This window comes from Emydura macquarii, unplaced genomic scaffold (genome assembly GCF_026122565.2).
Source record: "Emydura macquarii macquarii isolate MOO-44397 ecotype Brisbane River unplaced genomic scaffold, CSIRO-AGI_Emac_v2 contig_212, whole genome shotgun sequence".
Taxonomy (NCBI): Eukaryota; Metazoa; Chordata; order Testudines; family Chelidae; genus Emydura; species Emydura macquarii.
Genome location: NW_027130349.1, coordinates 11,423,551 through 11,448,250, shown reverse-complemented (window position 1 = coordinate 11,448,250; position 24,700 = coordinate 11,423,551). Strand labels below are relative to the sequence as shown.

The 24,700-nt window shown below is 40.2% G+C and overlaps 1 protein-coding gene across 2 annotated transcripts in view; it reads right to left on the bottom strand.

Annotated features, from left to right (window-relative positions):
* The window catches only part of ANKRD12 (ankyrin repeat domain 12), a 121,149-nt gene that overhangs the window by 51,871 nt on the left and 44,578 nt on the right, over nt 1-24,700 (bottom strand). The window contains exons 4-6 of one of the 2 annotated variants that reach the window (XM_067547707.1): nt 14,648-14,795; nt 9,817-9,885; nt 171-317 (exon numbers count right to left, since the gene is read on the bottom strand). In XM_067547707.1, coding sequence (XP_067403808.1) covers nt 171-317; nt 9,817-9,885; nt 14,648-14,795 — 364 coding nt within the window. The remainder of the gene's footprint in view (nt 1-170; nt 318-9,816; nt 9,886-14,647; nt 14,796-24,700) is intronic. The other variant, XM_067547717.1, reaches the window with a different exon arrangement.

The window sequence follows — 24,700 nt, the reverse complement described above, 5'->3', positions numbered from 1 at the left end:
TTTGACAGAAAATGCAGTTTTCCATGGGAAGAATTCTGTATTGTAAATTCAGAAGAGTTCTGGATTAAGTCAAGGACTGCTTTAAAGAACACAAGAAAAAAATCTGACAGGTGGTGGGTTTTGCAGGGTAGGAGAGAGAGAAACAGTAACTCAATGGTGGTTGGTATCACCTGGACTGTTGTCTCTAGCTGTCATCTGCATAAGAAGAGCCATCTGTTTGCGCTCCGAAAGCGGATAACCAAAAAGAATGCTAACTGGTGTCGACTTCTTACTTCCAGCTTCCTTTTTCATTTTCTTTTTCTCTGGGCCTTCTTTCTCTGGAAATATTAGCACACTTCATAAGATTCTGAAAAATAGCCAACTGTAGTACAGAATTTCACAGACAGAAATAACCATTTTCAATTATTTATGTAAGCCGGGGATTGGAGAAAAAATACATTATGTCATGCTCCCCCACTTAGATCAGGAGAGCATGAACTAGTTTTGTCATAGCGTTCGGCTGACTGGAACAATATATTCAAGAATAAAGCACTTAAAGATTTTTGTAGTATATCATACAAATCACAAAATTACAAAGTCAACTACTTGTTTTCAGATTGATGTGTAATCACAATTTTGATTTTTCACAGAATCAAGTTCAGAGGTGGAAAAATTCCTTTTAAGGTCCGTTGGTGCACCCCATCCCATTGCAAGATGGTCTCCCAACTCTATCTTCTAGTGCTTTGGAGAATCCAGTTTGAAAACATCAGAAATAATGGGGATTTCACTTCATTACACTCAAGAGACTATCCCACTATCTAACAAACCTCACTATTAGGAAGTTTTTCCTGGTATTCTGCCTAAATACTGTTGCCCCCAAATTCATCTTGTTACTATTAATTATACTCCTTCTTGTCCCACCTTAATTCCTTCCCCTCCTTAGTGCTCATACTCTTCAAATCATGCAGCTATAATGCATTTTCCCTTAGTCAACATTTAGTAGAGTTATCTAATATTTAGAGTAAAAGATTTTGAATTTGGAGCCTAAAGTCAGACACCTAAATAAATAGCCTGACTTCCAAAGGTGCTGAGCACTTAAAAATTTCCACTTATTTCAATGTGAGCTGCATATGCTCAGAGTATCAGACCCCTTTTTAAAGTACCTAAATACAAATGTAGAACTTAATATTCGTGCAGATTTTAAAACTTTGGCCTGTGTCTTTTTGTCTTTCCTATTCAACTGCCATCCAGTTTCCTCACTTTTTCTGATATGAATGTATCTTAAACTGAACACAATATTATAGATGTGGCTTCACCAGAGCTTTACGGAGATGGGACTAATGTATGATGCATTACCTCTGACCATGCAGCCCTAAACTGTACCGGTGTTTTTAAAATGAATGCCATATTACATTTGTACGCTCAAAGATCTATTTTTTGTCTTCCCCATGTTGCATAACTATTGTCCAGGTATCTCCCTCCTGGTAAGTATCTTGTTTCAACTATAGTTACTGTGTATGTATTAGCTTGCACTTATTCAGGGTGAATGCCATTTTAGTTACTTTCCATATTTTTCCACCTTTCTAGGTAACTATTGTTTTTTCTATCCTCAGTGATTTTTGTAAATGCAGATAGTGTTGTGTAAATGTAGATAATGTGCTGTTCATCTTCTTTCAGAATATTAAGATGGTAAAGGTTTATCATTATTTTTACCTGTAAACTTGCTTTGGAATTCTAAGATACCCACGTTGTAGTAAAACACTTGAGGACTGGTTAGGCCTTGTTTTATTTTTAACTTTTACTTCACCATTTTTTAAAGATTGTATTTGCCATTGTTAGAAGGCAGGATCTGTAAGCTGCTCTGAGAATGTCATGCTGCAGAACAAAAATAATAACTCAACAGATTCCTGCTAAACAAATTCTCCCCTCTGTCTCACTTCCTTAAAGGCCCAGTACAAGCAATAGATTAAATGCAGAAAGCAATCTCTAACAATACTAGCAGGAAGTATAATCTTTCATGGTGGCATTGTCTGCCTTACCAGTTCCTCTCTCTAAGCCTGCCTGATTCAGACCTCCTCCTCACACCATTAAGCACAGGACCATACTCTGCCATTCACAGTCACTGGTAACCCCTTTGTCTTCTTCATTAGATCTGTAGGGGCAGGGAGATGGAAGGAATTCAAGTAGCTGGGGAGGCAAGGTCTGCTTAGCTGCCTGCTTTCTGCTGGTGGCTGACACAACTACCCATTAAGTAAAAGTGGCAATGAACTACAAAGAACAAAAGGGAAAGTAAAGTAAAATCAAATAAAATCAAATAAGAAAAAAACGTGAAAGAGAAACTCTCAGATTAAGTAAATAGGGAGGGTCATTCCAAAAATCCTAAATTTGGGGCAGGAGGAGCATCACCACTCTAAGTAAAATTGGCTTTCACACTCATTCCTGTGGCAACCCACCAGACATCTCCCCAACTAAATATGTTGCATTTTATCAGCACTTAAATTAATTATCATAACCACGTCATCTTGAATTAATCCTTTAATATTTCTTGGGACACTATCAAAAGAAACTCAAATATTTTAAAGAATGGAAATGTAATTAAGTCACCCTTACAACTATAGCTCTATTCCTATAGTGACACTAGCTTCCCATCTTCTCTCTTCCCTTCATGATCTGGATCCTGAAAACCTGATTCACATTATTAAGGGTTTATAGGCACAGAACCCATGCATTATCAGCAGGGTGGGTAAAAATCTATGATTAAAAATAATATTTTTAAAAAATTTAAATTAAATACATTTTCTTTTAGAAAATACACCTATTTAAAATTACATTTGAAATTATGACAATACATTGAGGACAAAACTAACTATAATCTATTAACATCATTTAAAATTGAATTTAAAAATATTCAAGTTGTACATGTTTGCCGCTGAAGTTTTAAGGAAAGTCAAACCACCACTGGCTAAGCATATGGAACCATATTTGTTGAAGTGTTAAACTTTTTTTTTTTTTTTTTTTTTTTAAACAGTAGTAGCCTCTGCTGCAAGTGAAGAGAGAATATTTTCTCCATTTCAGGTTATTCAACTACTTCTGTTCAATAACTAGTTCACTAAGTGTTGAGAAGATGATTGGGAATTGAAAAAGCAGAAAAACTAGCCTTTTCCAATCGATGAATAAAAAAAAAGGTTTGAGAGAATGAGATCTACCAGTTCTAAAATTCTGAAGGACCACAATCAGTTCAATTCACTAACTAACAACAAATTTCCTTAAATGTATGTTTTAAATGGAAAATATGCTTTGACAAACTTACTTTTTCCCCCTTATATATCCAACATATTTAAGGTAGTTTTATTTAACTAAAAAAACAATTTTAAATGAGATGAGATTTTCATGCATTTTTAATTGAATTCCAATTTCTATCCAAATGCAGCTTGACAGAAATAACAAGTAAAACTGAATCTAGAAAACAAAAGATGCATCATTCACAATTTCTAACATAATAAAATTATAAAAATTAAGAATCTGAATATATGTTAAGATGTAACTGCTTAAATAAATGTGCACAGATACATGTAGTGGTATTGTCTCAGTCCCGATATTAGAGAGAGACAAGGTGGGTGAGGCAATATCTTTTATTGGACCAACGTCTGTTGGTGAAAGAGAACAACAAAAGATACTACATCATTCACCTTGTCTATGTATAGATATAGTGTATCCTCTGCTTTAGCAAGAAGTAGTTCCAAATTTAGCATAAAAGCTACATTTAGTTGCAGGTCGATATGTTTTAATGGCTACCTGCCAGTAAGAATCAACCCTTCTTTATGAAAATAAAGAAAAAGTACAAATGCAAAACAAGATAAAAAGCTATTATTTAAATCTATACTTCCTGCTTGCTGATTTAAATAAAAAACAGTTACTAACCTTTTGGAACTGTTGTTCTTCGAGATATGTTGTTCATATCCATTTCGTGTTAGGTGCATGCACATCCATGTGCATGGCTGCCAGAGACATTTTGCCTTAGCAGTATCCATGGGGCCAGCTCTGGCACCTCTGCGCACATGCCACAGTACAGGAGGTGCTGCCGGCCCTGTGTCCCCCTCAGTTCCTCCCTGCCGTCAACTCAAATGACAGAGGATGGGTCATGGAATGGACATGAGGAACAAATCTTGAAGAACAACAGTTATGAATGGTCAGTAACCATTTTTTCTCCTTCGAGTGTTTGCTCATGTCGATTCCATGTTAGGTGAGTCTCAAGCAATATCTCTGGAAGTGGGCTTGGAATTCATGGATGTGCTGCTTGTAACACCACTGTACCGAAGCTGCCGTTGTTTCATGCCTGCTAGGTAATGGTATAATGGGTCACGAAGGTATGGACTGAACACCAAGTAGTGGCTCTGCAGATATCTTGGATAGACACCAGAGCCAGGAAGGTTGCTGATGATGCTTGTGACCATGACATCCAAATTATGTTTGCTCAGAGTGTAGACCGACGCCAGCCATGACTGCAGGGGTCTGAGACAGAAACGCGCATGTTGGACCACATAAGTACAAGCTGCCATGTGACCTAGAAGCTTGAGGCATGTCCGGGCAGTCATGAGGGAGTAGGCGTGCACATATGAAATGAGATCTGTCATGACTCTGAACCAGGGCTCTGGAAGAAACGCTCTGGCCTCTGTGTAATTGAGGACCACTCGTATAAATTCTATCCACTGGATAGGGGACAGAATTGATTTTTGCTGACAGATAGGTATGTAGCAGTGACGCCTCATATAAGCAGCCACTATCACCATGCACTCTGTGAAGACCCATGGAATGGATGAAAGGCCAAACGGTAGCGTCGTAAACTGATAATAGTGTTTGCCCACCATGAAACAGAGGCACCTCCTCTGTCCATTGAAAACTGAAATGTGAAAATAAGCTACTTTTAGGTCGAGGGCAGCATACCAATCGCTTGGATCCAAAGAGGAGATGATGGGGGTCAGGGAGAACATGTGGAACTTCAACTCCTTGAGATACTTGTTGAGACGATGCAGGTCCAGCAAAGGCCTGAGGTCTCCTTTGGCCTTTGGGATAAGGAAGTATTGGGAATAGAATCCCTTTGCCTTCATATCCCGCAGAAGGGTTTCTACCTCCTGAACGAGAAGTTGCTCATGAGAAGGGTCCCTGAAGAGGGACAGGGAAGGAGGGTGAGAGGGGGTATTGACGAGAACTGCAGAGTATTGCCAGTTGATATAGTGTGGAGGATACAACGGCCCTCTGTTATTTGGTCCATGCAGCATGGAAGGGAACCAGGCACTTGAGGAATAGGAGGGAAATTGGATCCTGTGCTCCGACTAGGGTGCCATCCTTGGGTGCACCCTCAAAATGACTGGCATGGGCCACCTTTGATGGTGTGTGGGGCCCAACTGGTTAGTGAAGAAGGAGGATTTGTGCAGTGATGCTTAAACCCCTTGTTTTTTTCTGTCTTGTTATAGGATCCCTGTCTTGACTGGCCCAAGAACCTAGGCGGAAGCTGCAAGGGACTGAATTGCCTCCAGGAAGACTGGGGGGTATACAACCCAAGTGAGTGCAAGTTGTCCCTAGTGTCTTTCAAGCCATGCAGCCTGGCATTCGTTTGCTCTGAAAATAGAGCATTGCCCTCACAGGGAAGGTCCTGCACCAATTGCTGCATTTCCTAGGACAGGTCCGAGGACTGTAACTATGAGCACTGCCACATCAACACTGCAGAGACCACTGACCTGCCCACTGAATGAGCAGCATCCAATGTCCACTAGAGAGAGGCTCTAGCTACTGTCTTCCCCTCCTCCACAATGGATACAAACTCCTGCCTTATCTCTTGAGGCAGGGAGTCTTTCAATTTAGTAACCGAGTCCCAGATGTTGTAATTGTATATCCCCAGCAATGCCTACTGGTTAGAAATCCTGAGTTGTAAACTGGCTGTGGAATAGATCTTTCTTCCAAACAAGTCCAGTTTGTTCATGTCCTTATTTTTCAGTGTCAAGCTAGTTTAACCCTGCCTGTCCTTTTCATTCATCGCAGCCACCACCAGATATCCCAGGGGTGGCTGCCAGAACAAGTATTCACAGGCCTTAGCTGGGACATAATATTTCTTTTTGGTCCGTTTTTAGGTTGGTGGTAGGAAAGATGGTGTCTGCCACAAGCCTTTGACCACCTTTAGCAGTCCATCATGAACAGAGAGTACTATTCAGTCAGTGCCGCAGAAGCCAAGGTATCAAATAAGCTGTCCATAGGCTCCGAGAGCTCCTCAGCCTCCAGGCCCAAGTTGGAGGCCACCCTTTCGAAGGGGCTGGGTTGGTGACAGTCTCTTCCGGTGACAATGAGGATGACTGTGCAAGCGGTGGGAGGGAGTTGTACCTCCTCTTCTCCACTGAAGCTGCCTTCATCACTGGGTCCCTGGTGTTGGCACCAGGTTCCAACTCCAGGTCCGAATCCCACGTTGAGGCTATTGGTCCTGCAGGCTGCTTCTTGTACATGGTCCCAGACAACTGGTGGGGAAAAAGGCCCTGACATCATTGGGGTCCCCCATGGGTTCCAATGTAGCCACTGAGTCGGCTAATGGCCTTGTGGCCAGAAACCTGCCACAGGGCCAGCACCCAACATCAGTGTGCCCAATGAGCTGCGCGTCTGGGGGCAGTATCTCCCTTTCAGAATCCAAGGAGGATGATTCCTCCTTCGGGGATCATGGCAGTGCCGAGAGCACCTCTTCATACTGCAGGGAGGGTGACTGCTGGTGGGCATCCTTGGAACAATGGAGGTGGAGACCAGCATGTGGCTGGACAGCGGTGCCGCGCAGGGGAAGAGTGATGCCATGTAGGCAGAGAGCGGTATGGCATCAGGGAGCGGGACTGGGATTGGTGCCGCATATCCAGCAACCGGCACCATGCCTCCAGTGAATGGTGGCACGATGACAATGGTTGGTACCAGGGTGATCTGGAGCAACTGTATGCGACTGGTGACTCCCATCTCGCAACTGGAGACCATGACTGCGGTTCTGGGGACCAGGGTTGAGAGGGTGAGGACCGTCTTCTCAGTACAGATGATGAGGTCTGGCGTGTTGTAGACCAGTACTGAGGTTCCAGGGAACAGCGCTGGTAGATTGGCCATTGCAGTGGCCTCACTGCCGGTTTCTCCCTGGAGGCAGGTGACTTGACCAGCTTGGTCACTCTGATCACAGTACTTATGGTGGGCGACATCAGGAGGGCCATAAGGTCCCTAACCGTTTGAAATGCCTCCAGAATAGACAGCACCACAAGGCGAAGGGGCCCCCTTCCACTCTCAGAAGTTGGGAGTGGTTCCCTCAATGGGCTCTCAATCCTGGAAGGAGTTGTCTCCAGCTGCTCCTTTGCAGCCAATTGGCCCGACACAGGTCCTTTGCCCAATCCCATCTTATGCTTCTTCAGCATAGGGGAGCACCCACGGTCCACTCTTTTCTTTTGTCGCTTCTTTTGTACCACCGAAGACGAATGGTGCCGCACGGAGCTTGGTGCCAGCTGGGTGCTGTGCACCAATGCCAATGTGCTTGACACCGATTCCGAGTGGGGTGGTTCGGAGGACAGTCTGCGTGCTGCCTCCATCAACAGGGCATGAAGGCAGATATTCCTGTCCTTTTTGGTTCGTGATCAAAAGCTTACAAATTTTACACCTGTCCCTGATGTGTTTCACTCCTTAAACACTTCAGGCAACTCTTCTGAGGGTCGTTTAGTGGAAAGGCCTTATGACACACGGAACACAGTTTGAAGCCCAGGGAATGGTGCATGCCCCTCCTGGGGCGGATGTCCATAGGGAGACCACCAATTATAACTTGCTTAACTAACAAACAAACTAGAACTACATACAACAAACAAAGGCAAACTATGAATTGAGGCTTGCTATCGCAAAGAAGAAAGAAGCTTCTGCAACCATAACTGTCAGAAAGAAGGAACAGAGGGGTGCACAGCTGGCAGAGCCTCATATACTGTGGCATCAATGCGGGGCTCCAGAGCTGGCCCTACAGATACTGCTAAGGCAAAAAAATCTCCAGCAGTTGTGCACGTGGGTACACATGCACCTAACATGGAATCGACGTAAGCAAACACTCGAAGAATTAATTAAATCACCAATGTTAATCATGATTTAAATCAATCCACCCTGATCTTAAATTTGGAAAAACCCCTGTACTGGTACAGTATCATTCTTCCATCTTCCCCTTATCTTTTTTCATAAAAGCTTTTAAGAATTCTGCAGACTATGGAAGCAAAAATCTTAATACTGGAGGAGACATTAATACAGACTGCAGTAACTTGTATAAGAGGTAAATTGTAAGTACACTTAAAAAAGCAAACTTCACGTAAAGCAAAAAAAAAGTCATGATCTGGGCAAAGGAGTTTTTGGCATACGTTGATACACTAAGTACAAAATTTTCAAGCGACTCTGGAACCTAGAAGTCTAAGTCCCATGAAGGACTCCACTATATTCCACACTCCTCTAGTCCTCTGTAATAGTCCCCTCTCTGCTGCCCTCCTTTGTTCTCTGCAGTCCCTTCTGTTTGCATCCACTTCCTCTCGTAGCCCCATGAAGTCTCCTCTCTGCTCCTATCCATTCCCTTCTCACCTCTCTTCTTTTCTGTCACAGATCTGCTGCAACAAACCTTCCTCTGCCTGACACAGAGCTCTCTTTGCTCAGCACTCTAAACTCCCCCTCCTGCTGCAGCCTCCCTGCAAAGTCTAATGTTCCCACACAGAGTTTCTACAGACATAATGCTCTGAGGAAAAGAAAAGCAGTTGAGCACTATATTGCTAATTAATTCTTTGTTGAACAAATATATACTTAACTTTGTTTTTAATTTAAAAAATACCAAAACTGTTCTAAGCATGGACAATTATAGATCTGCACACGTGAATTTGTGCGAATTTGTTGTTTTTTATTTATTATTGTATTGGAGAAGGTGACGTAGTTGAAAAGTTTAATTTTTGAGGGCTTGCAGTTTCTGAACTATGTAGCCCTGATTTCTGGGAATCCAGAAGAAGTGTTCACCAGCTTAAAATAATAATAGAAAAATTCATACCAATATTCGGCTCCTATTAAGAGTAAGAAAGTTTGTGTGGGAAGTCAGAATAAAGCCTACAATGGAACTCTGGTTTAACCTCAACTATGGAGAGGTGTTATCCTCTCCATGAATTATTTACTATGTTCTCTTCATCCACTAATTTAGTAATTCTATCAAAAGAAAGTGCTCTAGTTTGTCTGGCATGATTTGTGTTTATACATTCATACTGTTATTGTTCATGGCTCTTTTCTACAAAAAAAGTTTTAAATATATAACTTTTATTTCAGAATTACAGCTCAATGTTGTTTTAACAATGTTCAATTAGTCAAAATAATGTGCCAAAACCAATATTGATATCGTTAGACACATTTTAAAGATCGGTCTTGCAAGATCTGTCTTTGCATTGCAGTATACTGTACATTTTCTGTCACTTTTTACTTTGCCTATGTTTATCACCATTTTATATTTTGAACATTGTATTCTGCAAATGATGGTAATACATTCCTATCCTAACTGTTTAGCACTGCAGAGTGTTGTTGAACAGTTGCTCTTATGGATTCTCTGGGATGAAAGGTATCATATAAATTAAATTATGTTCTTTTAGATTATTTCCGTTATTTCCAGTCATTCCTTTGTCACTCAGGAAACATTTCTTTATCCACCTTTCTGTTAGAATTCACAAAGTGTTTTCAAATACATTTTAAATGGTCGATAAACACTAAATGAAAATTAACAATAATGTTAACAAAAAACCACTGGACTACAGCAAGTGCACCTGATAATCCATTTACCTGAATATGTCCTGTAAGAAGGTATTAATCTCTCCCCCCAGTTTTCATGTGTATGTCCTGGATCTGAATCTATAGAATGAGAAGACACAGGAGAAAAGGGGTGGCGGGAAGCATGGCATACAAAAGAGAAACTTGGACACACCATTTAAAAAGATCTCTAGATACTTAGTCTAAGACTACATGTACTAGTTTTTCCACAGCTTTTAGTTGATAATCACATAAATCCACAGAAAATTCCTGATTAATGATCAGGACTCTTGAATCATGCAACCAATTATAGCAACATATATAATATGCAAGATCACTCACTGCCCTAAGGTCTCCTCACAGGTAGACTACAGTAAGCAGGAAAGGCTGAGTAAGGGTGCTGAGGAAACCTTGATTTAAAATAGACTAGTCTAATTTTTCTGGGTCTCAAAACATTGTCTTCACAATTTGTGTATTTAATTTATTTTATTTTATAAAGATATAATTTGAACTGAAATAATTTTTCTATTAAAAGGGACAGTAAGTTTAAAAATGAAATTTGAAATCCTATAGGTTATGACTAGACTGTTAAAAGTTAAGTCTTAAAAATCTAACATCTTTCACTATTTTGCTGTTTGTGTTTCCTTTTTACATTTCTCAGCTTGGACAAAACAACCAGAAAAGTCAGTTTTCCTTCTATTTATAGTGAATTCCTGGTCAGTTTCACTTTCAGGTTCTCTGTACTAGTACAATACTACAAGGACAGGGTTAGAAACAGGACTTCCATTTGTTTTAAAAATCTTTCCTCTACAATAGATTTTATGTTTTGTAAAAGGCTTAAAAAACCACCACAACATTTTGAGCCAAATTGGTTGACAGCAAAGCTTTAACATTTTCCTCTTTTACTGTAACATTCATAACATCTTTAAAAGATAATTTTAAATGGTTAAGTTATAGGAGGGCAATGTTCTGAGATGCTTTTCCGCACTCCTTAATGTAGGGGTTCAAATGATCAGGGCCTGATGAAATTCACAATGACATGCTAAAGAAAGTAGCAGCAGTAAACGTCAGAATCACTGGCAATTATTTTGGGGAATTTATGGAAGAAAGATTATGTCTCAAGGCAAACAGTATTGTACCTATTTTTAAGGCTAGAAAAAAATGTGAATTCCTAGAGCAAAACAACAAATCAATCTCTAAGCACTTTAGGAAAGTAATATGCAACATGGGTTTTTAAAAAACAAATCATGCCAAACTAACCCAAATACTTGCTTTGGTTGAGTAACAACCTTAGTGGATAAAGGAAATGCAGTACAATTAGCATATCAGAGCTTTGGTAAGACATATCATATGATCCCATGTAAAATTCCCATAGGGTAAATAGAGAAATACGAGTGCACATCTGGTAAAAAACAAACCAGAAACAAGGAGTAGTTAATAATAGGTCTATGTGAAGGCAAGGTGTGGGTTAGTACTGAGAGGACATTATAAACCACTTTGAAGTAAGAAGTATCTTTACTATTAATAATGTAAGAGGATAAAGTCAAAGATGATAAAATTAAAGGACAATACAAAACTGTGAGGGACTCAAACTAATCTGGAGGTTAGATTTAAACCAGTATAATCCTGGTAAATTGGCTGAAGTCATAAAATTATTTTAAAGAAAAACAAATAATGTTTTCATGTAGCAGGGAGAAGTTAAATGAACAAATATGGAATGGTGTGAGGAGTACAAATTAAGAATTAACTTTTTTTAAAAATGCTAAATGCTGTATTAGGCCCCAATCCTCAAAATTAAGCACTTGCATAAGTATTTAAAGCATACAAATAGTCCACTGACTTCAAAGGGATGTCTCAATGGTATAAATTGAAGTATGTACATAAATGTTCACAGGAGCAGAGTCTTAGATTCTATTAAGATCTGTACACAGAAAACAAGCAATAGTTGACACTGGTTAAGCCTCAACTGAAGTAATATTTTGGTAAACATTTTTCAAAAAAGGGAAATTAGAGAAGAAACAAGAAGGGTACAACAAGGAAGCTATTGTTACAAACAAAATAAGAAAAGGTTTGGTAAACAAGGCTTGTGAGGAGAGGTTAAAAGAGCCAAACATATTTAAGTTTTGCCCAAAGACTAATTATTCATAAAAAAGCAACAAGTAAGAACTGCAATCAACTATGTAAAGGACTTTTAAACAAAATCCTCATTACTCAGGGTAGGTGGGAAAAGAAAGAATTTTCCTATTTTCAATAGTTTCTGTTACTTAGACAATTAAATCACCTTTCTACCTGTTAATCAGGTAGAAGAATCAAACAATCAGAAGCATACATAGCAAAAACAGTTTTATCTTACTGTTCATCCTCGGACAACCAGAAAAGAGGAAAAATTGAAATATTCTAGATAAATGATGTACTTTTAATAAAATGACTGGTTCTGGATTGGAAGACTTGAATTACAGAATGCCTACTGGAGGTAAGAAAAATGTTCTCATCCAATCTATCAGTCCAAATCTATAACTCCAAATAGAATTCCCTCTATGAGAAAGTATGATAGAATGTGATAATTGTAACTAATACATTTCTAAAATATAAGACAAATGTCAATACTACAGTCAAATCTGAAGAGCACTGATAGTGAACTTGTTGTGGTAAAGGTAAATAAAAAACCAAGTGACTGCCTTACCCACTTCTTCAGCTGACAGGCCTTCTCTTTAAGACCATGGTATAGTTTGGCTCTCATAGGGGCATTTTAAGAGTTATTTGATAAAGTAGTTCATCCGCTGCAAAAGTCTTTTTTTGGCCTGGTCTAATGTCGACATAGTTACTGCACTCAAGGATGTGAAAAATCTACATCTCTCAATGTTGTAGCTATGCCAACTTAACTGCTGGTGTAGATGCAGGTAGATCAACAGAATAATGAATCCCACTTCTCTCCAAACTTATTCTCTCTTGCTATTTTACTCTTACCTCCTATCCACTCAAACAACAATTAAACCAGAACAGTTGGCAATCTCCCCGAAGTACAGTGAGCAAGCACAAGTAAGGTCAGAGGCAGCACAGGCAGTATAATGGATTAGTCACAGGAATTTGGAATTAGGAGATTTGCATTCTAGTCCCAGCAATACCAATGACTCTGGGTGGTCTCAGGCAAGTCACTTCACCTCTATGTTTCAACTTTCTCATCTATAAAATGAGAATAACACCAGTAGTCCACCTACCTGTGACGTAATGTAATACAGAGAGCTGCAACCTAACTGACAGCAGCTAACCAGGTGGTGAGTTGTGATCACGGGTATAGAATAAGTAATTGTGCACATCCTATTACATTGCCATGTCTCGTCTTTTAGACTGTAAACTCTTTTGGGCAGGGAGTGTCATTTATTATAAATCTGTATGGTACCTAGCACAGTGGAGCTCAACCTGGTTGTGATGATTGTTACTGTAGGTGCTACTATAATATACATGTTAAACAGGAATACTAATACATCACAAGACATTGTGATGATTACTTAGTTCAAGTCTGTAAATAGTTTTGAACATGCAAAACACTATATAAATGTTAAATATTACTACTAAATACTCCTATCATCAGACATTAAACTATTACTAGTGTTTAACATTAAAAGTTCTACCTGAGATAGCAGATATCAATAGTGCATTTAAAATCTAATGATAGGAACATGGCTTTTTCAGAATCAAGAGGGCACACTATTAATTAGCATAAGATGCTACAATTCCAAAGTACTACTAAGAAGTTGAGGTCTAATGACAATACCACATTTTGCATGCAACAGAAATGGCGCTACTAGCTATTCAAAATTGTGATAACAGGTCATATTCTCTCTGGGGAGGGCAAAAAATATTATGCAATTCATATTCGGTCTGCATGTCCAGGAGGCAAATCAACTGCATGAATGAACCCTGGGTAGATGATAAATGACTAGCGATGGATATAATCTATCTTGCACTGAGTTCTAAACTTGTTAATGGAGGTGTTAACAGAGGACATTTACATCAGTAGTAAAATTTATATGTAGAAGAATATATGGTTATGGGCATTTAAGAAGAAAATGCAATAATAAACCTACTGAAGAAATGCTATACGTAGAGACTGCCTTCCAATGACCTCTGACTGCGTGCCTTAAAGGTTTCTTGCTACTATAAGAATTCTTACTGGACTAGTTGTGTTCAGTGAAGTTAAAATATTGTGGGTTGATTCAGTGGGGGGGGAGGTTTCCTAATACTCCCCTCTTTATTCTAAAAGAGTTATGTTAAAACAGGTCATGAAATCTAGAAGAAATTGATTCTAGTGGGATATGCTTGAGTATGTCACACAGTTACATCTTGTATAGATCACATTAGATTACATTTTAGGGAAAAGTTTCCTTCCAGGGTTGATTTGAGAACAGTTAATTCCATGAGCTTAGCCCTTCCTGGTCCTTTCCACATGGAGCACAAAATGTGAGCCTATTGAAGGCAGAGAAGCTGTATTTCAGTTGGGGCACTTAAACCTCTGTGTCTTTTCATTTTCATCAATATGTTTCTTTGAGCAAATGGGCATTTAGAAATGACAATGGATGAGGCAAATTTATGACTAAAATAGAAGCAGAAGGATGAGACGGAGAAATTGCTGGAAAAAGTAGCTGAGAAGAACTGTGCTAGCATGCAAGTGCCTGACAGAATGAAAGCCTAACAGGTGAGACTGAGATCTGACAACCAGAAACAAGCAAGCAAGCACGCACGCACGCACATCTATACTGGTTAGCATCCTTTGCATTTAACTCACTATCATAACATAAAATAATTATAATCATGATGTGTTTCAGCAGCAAATGATTAGCTAAGGAAATAAAAAATGTTCTACCTGTGTCTGAATTTCGATCTTCATTTCTGGATGGACTAATAGTAAAAGGAAGTTTACGTTTCATGGAAGACTTTTCTTTCATCTCTTTCCCCACATTATTCCTATCCACTTTTGGAGTTTTGCTGTAGGATGCAATCTTGTCCTTGCTCTGATAGAAACAAAAAGTATACTAAGTAATGTTTGTATAGCGAAGAATAGTGTATACTTATTTAAAAAGAATGACACATATATATTTAACTTTTAAAGCAAAGTACCATTACTGAAAAATAGAAAAAAGGGATGTTCTTGCTAGAAGCACATTTAGAAAAAAGTTTAAAAAAAAAAAAAATAGAATTTTACTTCTAAATGTTGTTTCTGTTTCTTAGTGCAACAGCCCATCAGTCCTGGATTGAGATATCTATCAGCTCCTTGACTGATAAGTACAAGAACAGTACCAAAGGAATACTAAAATAATCAGGCATCCTTTGATCCAAACTCACTTTCTTGGACTTCCCATACCATAAGAATCACATTAAGAAGATATGATCTATTTAGTACTGAACAAATGTGACCCAGAACTGGATACTGTAATGAAATGTAAACTATATTAAAAAAACCCGAGAGTCCTGTAGCACCTTAAAGACTACAAATTTCTGCGGGCATAAGCTTTCATGGGCTGCAACCCACTTCGTCAGATGCATGAAATGGAAATCACAGATAGGAGGTATATATAAACACATCCAAGAGTAAGAAACAATAATGGGGAGGGCAAGTGCTAACAAAGTCAATTCAGTTAGAATAGATGAGGCCTATTCACAACCGTTGATTAGAAGGTGAGAATGTGTAAACAGTGACAATTACTTTTTGTAATGAGAGAACCATTCCAAGTCCCTATTCAGACTCAGTCTGATTGTGTCAAGTTTGCGGTCAGTTGGTTTTCAGTATAGGGTGGTATTAATGTAATTATTAGCATTAATACCACCCTATACCGAAAACCAACTGACCGCAATACATACCTTCATGCCTCCAGCTTCCACCCTGGACACATTACATGATCCATTGTCTACAGCCAAGCCCTAAGATACAACCGGATTTGCTCCGTTCCCTCAGACAGAGACAAACACTTACAGGATCTTCATAAAACATTCTTAAAACTACAATACCCACCTTGGGAGGTGAAGAAACAAATTGACAGAGCCAGACGGGTACTCAGAAGTCACCTACTACAGGACAGACCCAACAAACAAAACAACAGAACACCACTGGCCATCACCTACAGCCCCCAGCTAAAATCTCTCCAACATATCATTAAGGATCTACAACCTATCCTAGTAGATGATCCCTCACTCGCTCAAGCCTTGGGAATCAGGCCTATCCTTGCTTACAGATAGCCCCCCAACCTGAAGCAAATACTAACCAGCAACCGTACACCATACAACAAGAACACGAACCCAGGAACCTATCCCTGCAACAAACCCCTTTGCCACCTCTGCCCTCACATCGACTCTAGTGACACTATCACGGGTCCTAACCACATCAGCCACACCATAAGGAGCTCATTCACTTGCACATCTACTAATGTCATACATGCCATCATGTGCCAGCAATGTCCCTCTGCCATGTACATTGGCCAAACCGGACTGTCACTACACAAAAGAATAAATGGACACAAATCAGACTTAAAAAATAGTAACATCCTTAAACCAGTCGGAGAGCACTTCAATCTCCCAGGACACTCTGTAGCTGACTTGAAAGTTGCTATACTTCTATAAAAAAACTTCAAAAACAGACTTCAGCAAGAAACTGCAGAGCTGGAACTCGTATGAAAACTTGACACAATCAGACTGGGTCTGAATAGGGACTCGGAATAGTTCTCTCATTACAAGAAGTAACTGTCACTGTTCACACATTCTCACCTTCTAATCAACGGTTGTGAATAGGCCTCATCTATTCTAACTGAATTGACTTTGTTAGCAGTTGCCCTCCCCATTGTTGTTTCTTACTCTTGGATGTGTATATATATATACCTCCTATCTGTGATTTCCATTTTATGCATCTGACGAAGTGGGTTGCAGCCCATGAAAGCTTATGCCTGCAGAAATTTGTTAGTCTTTAACGTGCTACAGGACTCTCGTTGTTTTTGCTGTACACAGACTAACACGGATACCCCTCTGGAACTATATTCAAAATTACACTCCTCTTCAGAGAGGGAAGGGGAAGCAAGAGAGAAAAAATAGTGAAATCTATTTATTTGGAAAGATTTTATTAAGCTCACAAGTAACAGTTAGAAAGGTTTTGAAAGTTAGAAAGGCAAATCTAGAAAAGATTTTCTTAGATTGGTGTCAAATGCAAAAGCAACGTTTACAAGTGAAATTATACTTTCTGCACTCTTCACATACACAAATTTGAAACCTTTATACAAGGAGAAATTATTTTTTCAAAAGTAATTGGGTGGTAGGGGAAATACTATTTCACGTTTGCTGTTACAAATAGCCAATAGCCAAAAGCATGTAAGGACAGTCTTTGGAGAAAAGGACAAAGTCAACAAAGCCTACTTGACAGATTTTTTTCTGCCAAAGCCACCTTTTTTGCTGTTTATAACACAATGTACTTGGGCACAGAGGAGTCATGGAGTTCTCTCTGCATTATAGTATTTGGAAATATAGCATCTGAATAGGCCAGAGAAATGTAGATGCTTTAGTCCCCAACCCTCGGTCAAATCACCAGATGACTGACTAATTCTGTCACAGTAATATATCAAAACACAGTAAACATCCAATGAATAACAAAATGTTCTTCTAGCACTTTTAGAGAAGAAGAAATCTTCTTTATCTGATTTATTTCCGGCTAGATGAAACAGAAAACATTTGGAAAAAAAAGAAGGTACAATTCTCAAGACCAACTTTGCTTTATGCGGAATAAAACTAGGAATCAAAGTGGAGTTTAAATAGACCATCTGATCAAGTTGGTTGAAACTATAGTCAAAATGAAGATAACTTTGATGTTAGAAAGAATTAAAAACTTCCAAAGTTCAAAAGAACTAACAGTTTGCATAGCATGAGATTTAAATGATAAGGGATACACCTGAACCGGAGTCTAATTAGGGAGACTTCTTGAAGGAAAAGATATAATAGCCCACTGGAATATAGGAAAACCTACCTTTCCCATTTGAGTACATTGAGGTTGGAAACTTCAATTCAAAAGGCCACCAAAAAAGAAATCTAAGACCAATCATAAGTTCTGCTAAGAGCTAGGACAGAGCTTAAATGTCCCTGCTATAATTATTAGCTATATCAGCAGCCTTCAACATTGCTGATTGTGAAGTGCTGCTAATCCTTTTACAAATCTAGCAAGGACAGACGTGGATTGTGTTAAGAGAAGTCCATTCCTACCGTTTAGATAGGACACAGAAGGTTGAAGGGGCAAATTGTTCTCTCTCACCACAAGCTCTTGCCTGTGTCTCACGCAACTCAATTCAGTCATCCCTCCTATAGGTTTAACATACATTAAACATACATGGGGGAGATCAGAAGACACTAAGGAATATAATGATAGCAATATACTCATGATACTTAGCTCAATGTCTCATCAAGTTGTCTTAACATTTGAAAGAGTTAGGTATCTGAATTAGAAACAGTTGGCACAAACTCAATCTAGGTAACCTTGAGGAAGTGCTCGTAGGCAGAGGTAAACAAGTTGACAGATTAGAACTAGACATGAAGACTGCATAAACAGTGCACCTGCTGGGCAGATGTTTCACATATTTGTACGTTAGAGACTGGAATTTTGATTTTACTAGAAACAAGACTTGAAAAAAATCTTTTTGTCACAGTCCACTATGCTAACAAATGGCAAACAATGGCACCGAAGCTGTAATGCTGACAATAACATCCAAAAAGCTCAAAGTGCCACAGTCCCAGGAACCACAAAAATATCATGTAAATAGAGAACACTAAAATTATTACTCTATTATTAATGAGAGCTATAAAAAAAATGGAAGAGAAAACCAAATTAAAGATCTAAGATGGCCTCCAGAAGCAGGACAATGAGGGCTCTGACCTTTCTGCATTAGCTGACAAGAGGAACTGAAAAGTGGTCTAGACTGGAGTTCCCAAAATACCCATTATCCAAGCACTTGGATCAACAAAAGAGCAGGTGTGGGTTCTAATAGTTACTGCTTTACAGAGGATTCTGAGTTCACATGCTGAGCAGGTGTTTGTCCCAGAAGTGTGATCTAAACAGACAAAACTCAAAAAAGCACCTGGGTGCACTTGAGACAATTTGAGTCTATTATTGGGATCTGAAGCAAAGCTCCAGTAAGGCTAATTTTGTTTGTTTTTTAAATTGACATGATACAGAGAAACTGAGTAAGAGCAAATACTGCTATATCTTCTTCAACTGAAAGTATTTGAGCTGGAAGAAAAGAAGTGGGAAATGAATTCCAAATCTGCTAAAAACTCTCTCTCATTCCATTGAAACTGTTACTTATCAATCAAGTAGGTCAAAGTGCAATCCATCATTCCCACACTGATGTACATTGTAGGTATAAAAAGCAAAAAGTCTAGAATTTAACAACTTATGCTAAGTACTATGTGGTTAAGCTGTCAACCATATTAATCACTTGCAATTTAAGATGTAAATTTGCCAGATCTCAAACCAGTCAGGTTGTGCTATTTAGAAAACTTCAGAAGGATGTAATGGAGAACAGAGACAGCTCAATAAATGCATAAATAAATATACAGTATCCTATGTTGCATGGAATCTCTCTCTCAATAAATTGCACTTTATATAAATGCAAAATAGTGCTAAATGCATGCAACACATCAATTAATTTTACATGAAAAGATAGGACATTCAAATTATACTTCCCATATGAACTATACATCAGTTCACTTGTACATATGAAGAACCTACTATTACTTATGCACTGTGTAAAATGTATGCATCGATATATATTCCAAACAAAGATCTATGGTAATGCAATTTTTAAATTAGTGTATTATTTTTACAGCTCTATAAATGTGCACAGTACATTACAGACAAAAAAGCCCTATGTCCTGAAAAAATAAACTGTGACAGATGTAATAAATCTTAACTCTGCTTCCCTATGAGAACGTATTAAGAAGCTATACTTACACGACTGCATACTAATTCTCACAATAATACTGTTTGTATAATCTGAGCTAAATTTGCAGCATTATAAATGTGTGCAAAATGACAACTTTTTATTCTTGTACACTATACTTACACTAAACTGTAAATACAAAGCCAATTCCACTAACCCCAATTTATTATGGACGCCAACTGAGTTCCCCAGCCTACCAGGAATACAGATGTGGTGATGATTACATGCCCTTGACGTAGCATTATCATTGAGTTTCATGATTTCAGAGTCTTGACTGGCTCTAGAATTGGTATTTTCTCACCACTCTCTTGTGTTTCTGTTCATAGCATTCTCAAGTAGCAGTAATTAAATTCACAAGACTGGTCAGTCTCACAGCTGCTATTCAGAACTCTGTAGGCTGCAATGAAACTGACAAGAATTACCACAATTTCACTCTACAACTGCTTAGTAAAACTGTAAGAAGCAGTATCAATGATGGCACTGAATGTGGCTATCCATGAAGGAAGGACTGTGACTGAGCAGATATCCTCCACTAAGAAATTATATTAGATTTAAACAGACGACATAAGAATGGATCCTTTCTGATTACATTAACTGAGAGACTGGGTTTGTAATCTAAGGGCCTGGTCAGACTTCCTGCTACCAGTAGATGAGCAGGTAGTAGTAATGGCCATGTCAGGTTATTTTCCATCCTTTGCTACCAAAAGGGTAAGACCACTTACTTATTTCAGATGCCGACCTTGCAACTGTCACCCATGCCTCTCTCACCTTGAGATTGGATTATTCTAGTACTAGATCTAGAAATCAAACTGCAGCAAAATTCATTAAATCTGTTTGTTATGCTGTATATATCTGTGTGCATTTTTTACCTGTGCTCCATTATTGGCACTGGCTGCCTATATGTTGCTGGGGCCCAGATCCTGGGATAGGCACTTTTTGGGTGCACCTTCACTAGATTTTCCAATAGTCTTTCCCCTGACCTGCTAACATTCATGAAAGCTACAAACTACCTTGTCACTAGGATTTTGCTTAGTATTCGTTTCCACATTAGCACATGGAGGTAATTAGTCAATTACTAACCTGCAAAAGACAGAACTGTGATAGGGTGTCCATCTCACACAATACCTGAAGGGGTTAAAGTGGCCAGGTGTGGGCCAATTAACTGCCTAGGCTTCATCTGGAGGAGGACCCAGGGAACAAGGACTAATTAGAGACAAGGTTCAGCTGCACAAAAACTGCGGCAAGAGAAAATGCAGTCACTGTCAAGGTAAAAGAAGACAAGGTAGGAAGCAGCCCAAGGATGTAACAGTAAGGTTCAGGAGTTGGCTTGACTGCTTGTTGTAGGGTGCCTGGGCTGGAATCCAGTGTAGAGAGCAGGCCTGGATTCCTACCAGCCACTAGGGAAGCAGTACTATTACTGGGCAGTGGCTGGGAAGACTGCCTGGGACAGTGAGTCTTGAGAGACTTTGGTCCACACACCCACCCCGGAAGGGGAAAACTACAGTGACCTTGCCACAGAGCCAAGCCATTAAGCATGAGCAGGTGAGTCTCAGGAGAGAGGAACTGAGAGAATGATGGAGTGCAACCTCAGGAAGGAGTGTCAGCCTGGCAGAGCTAATCCCCAGATGCAGCCAGAAGGAGGTCCGACAATGGTGAGTAGAGCACCCCTGTGACAACGTGGTGGAGAATGCGAGTAGGCAATTACCCCTGAGACAAAAAATGGGTGATAGATCGTGCATGATGATCACCTTGGATAAAAGGGGAGTGTAAGAAAGTGTGGAGGACTGTATAAGGTGGTCACCCCAATACAAGGAGAGTGCGGAAGGCTATAGCAGGGGGAAAAAAGGGAAAGAATGGAGCTTCAGTAAGTGGAAGCCTTATATCTTTCCAGGCTGGACCCCAAAGTTGCCACCTCTGCAAAGGTGGGGCTGACAAACAGAAGTGATGGCTCCATGCCCTACTAAGGCAGGAGCTAGAGAACCAGCAGAGACAGTAGGAGGCACATTTGTACCTGCAAAACTATTTGACACAGCTAGCTGAACAACAACTGTATTTATTTAAGCTCATGAGAGAAGAGGCTGCAGAGATTGAGACTGGAAAGGAGGTACCAGGGCCAGAAGCCCAGCCAAGGAAATGTTATGCCTGTGGGTGGAGAGGACAGCTAAAAAGAGAGTGCCCCTACCTGTATTGGGATGAGAAGCCTTATCCAAAAGGCAAAAAAACCAAGGCCAAAAGAATCCAACCTGTGCAGAGAACAATAAAGGGAAGGGCTTGTTTTGATTCTGGTCAACAGGGGTGCATAGGAAGGAGATGCCCATTTATGAACTGTGAGGTGAAGGCTAGCCGAAGAGAGATGGCTAGACAAGAGAAGGCCAAAGTACGGTCTACTGACAAGGCAAAGACAAGGGTTTGTTTTGTGTGCTGCGAGGTCAGCCATATAAAAAGGCAGTGCCCTCTAAAGAAACTGTGGGATAGCAAATGGGAAGGCATGGACCCCAGAGATAAAGGAAAAAAGGAGGTGGTGTGCAGGGACTGGAGTATGCTGGGGCCTGTCAGGGTAGACATGGCGGTGATGACCACAGACCTGGCAAGTGGTCACCCATGCACCCAGTAATGGAAAGCAAGGAGCTAAACAGATAAAATAATTGGGACAGAGAAGGCCCAGACAGACATAGGGATGAACACAGAAGCAGAGTACTGTGGGGATTCACACTGAGTGAAAGGGTGCTGGGGGATCCTGTGGGGGCAAATTGCACTCGGTCTGGATTGGGGGACCTTTTAGAATTCGATTTAATATCAATATAGCAAACTTACAATAATTCATGAGAAATGCCATTCCAGGTATCATTAGAAAGGCTATAATTTGCTGAATATGATATTGTTTATGTGTATGTGTCATATTTGTAATGTAGGTTATAAGTATGTATGGCATATCTATATTTCAACTTGTGCTGGCTTTCTGGGCGACAACCCAGGAAGGATGGCAGCAGCAATAAGTCTGCTTAATGTCCCATTGAGGAAACTCCAGGTTACAATGAGCCCAGGGAGAGAAGCCAGGGCTACACATTATGAGTCATCAGGACATGTAAGAACATGCCTTATGGACAGGGGACTCCCTCTGAGGTTTTTCCATGCCATGTGCTGAGGACTTGTGTTTGAAACAAGCCACATGGCAATCCACCATAAAAGACAGCTGCACCACATCTATACCGTCTTTGGTCTTCATTCCTGCTTCCTACCTCTAGACAAACTCATCTGTAACTGGAGCTGTGAAACAAAGGACTAAGACCCATCCCAGTACTGGATGTACACCAGAGGGACTATTACAAGCCTGAAAACTCCACAGTTCTACTGAGAACCTGATATATATATAGATTTTGAAGTCATTTGTATGTAATGTATCTGAATCTGATTGCTTTGACCATTTAACATCTTTCTTCTCATTTATTTATTTCCTTTTATAATAAACCTTTAGTTTTAGTTACTGAAGGATTGGCTGGCAGCATGGCATTTTGGGTAAGATCCAAACTTATATTGATCTGGCAATGTGGCTGACCCTTTGGGGTCAGGACAGCTTTTAGGTAAAGGGAATAGCCTTTTAATAACTTATCCGTTTACTGGATCTAGTGGCTGATTGGGGGCCTGAGACTGAAATGCAGTAAGAAGGCTGCATAGCTTCTTGTTTTTAGCTTCTTGAGAACCAGTATGGGGATAAGAAGCACTGTTTGTGACTGGATGGTAAATTTACTGCATTGTTAGTCACCAATTTGGAAGGATCTGCTCTCCATTTGCAGCCTGCCCTGCCCTTGGCATTTTCAGGTGGATACTCTAGGCACAGACGGGTCATACAAGTATAGAGGCTATAGGAAAAATTAATAGCTGCCTTGCAAGAAGCTGCAGAAGACATGCAGTTTCAGAGGCAAAAGTTCAGGAATGCTATGGAGGACCAGGACCATCTGCATCTCTTGGTGGGTGACTTGGAGAAAGAGTGGGATGACCTGAGGGCCCAGCTCAGGCAAGTGCAGGGCAGGAGGCATTCATATCCCCGAGGGTTACAGGCTTGAGGGGGAGGATATGTAATGGGGTGCCCACACCACACAAGGTCTGAATTAAGACAGCCAGGTGGGCCAATTAATTACATACGCTGCATCTGGAGGAAGAGCCACCAGGGAGTGAGGACTAATTAGAGACAAGACTCAGATAGACAGGAACAAGAGGAAGCTGTATAAAGCCCAGTAGCTTAGCAGGTACTAGCTGCTGAAAGAAACTGCAGTCACTGTCAGAGTAAAATAAGGCAAGGTAGGAAGCAGTCCAGGGATACAGCAGTGAGTAGGGCACACCTGTGACAGGAACTCAAGAACAGACTGGGACACTGTCCTCATGCACACCCTCAAAATGCATTCTACGAACCACCCTGACGGCATGAAGGCCCTGGATTGGGCGGCAGAAGAGAAAGAAGTGGGATGGCAGCACTTAAACCCTTTATGTCTGTCCCTTCTTATAGGTTCCTTGCTGCGGCTGACCCGAATATCTAGCCAGTGGCTGTGGCAGCCGGAACTGTTTCCTAGACCCCTGTATACAGGCCAAGGGATCGTAGAGTGGTCCTGGAGTCTTTCAGGCCATAAAGCCTGTATGAGTCTGCTCCGAAAATAGGACGTTCCCCTTAAATGGGAGCTCCTGTATAGATTGCTGCACCCCGAGACAATCCAGAGGATTGCAGCCAGCAACACCATTGCATGGATACCACCGAAGCCATTGACTTGGCAGTGGAATTGGCAGCATCCTGCATTGTTTGAAGGGAGGCTCTAGCCACCGTCTTGCCCTTCTCCAAGACTGACGCAAATTCCTGCCTAGTGTCCTGTGACAGAGTCCTTGAATTTGGCTATGGAGTCCCAAATGTTATAATTGTATCGCCCCAGCAATGCCTGCTGGTTGGAGATTTTAAATTG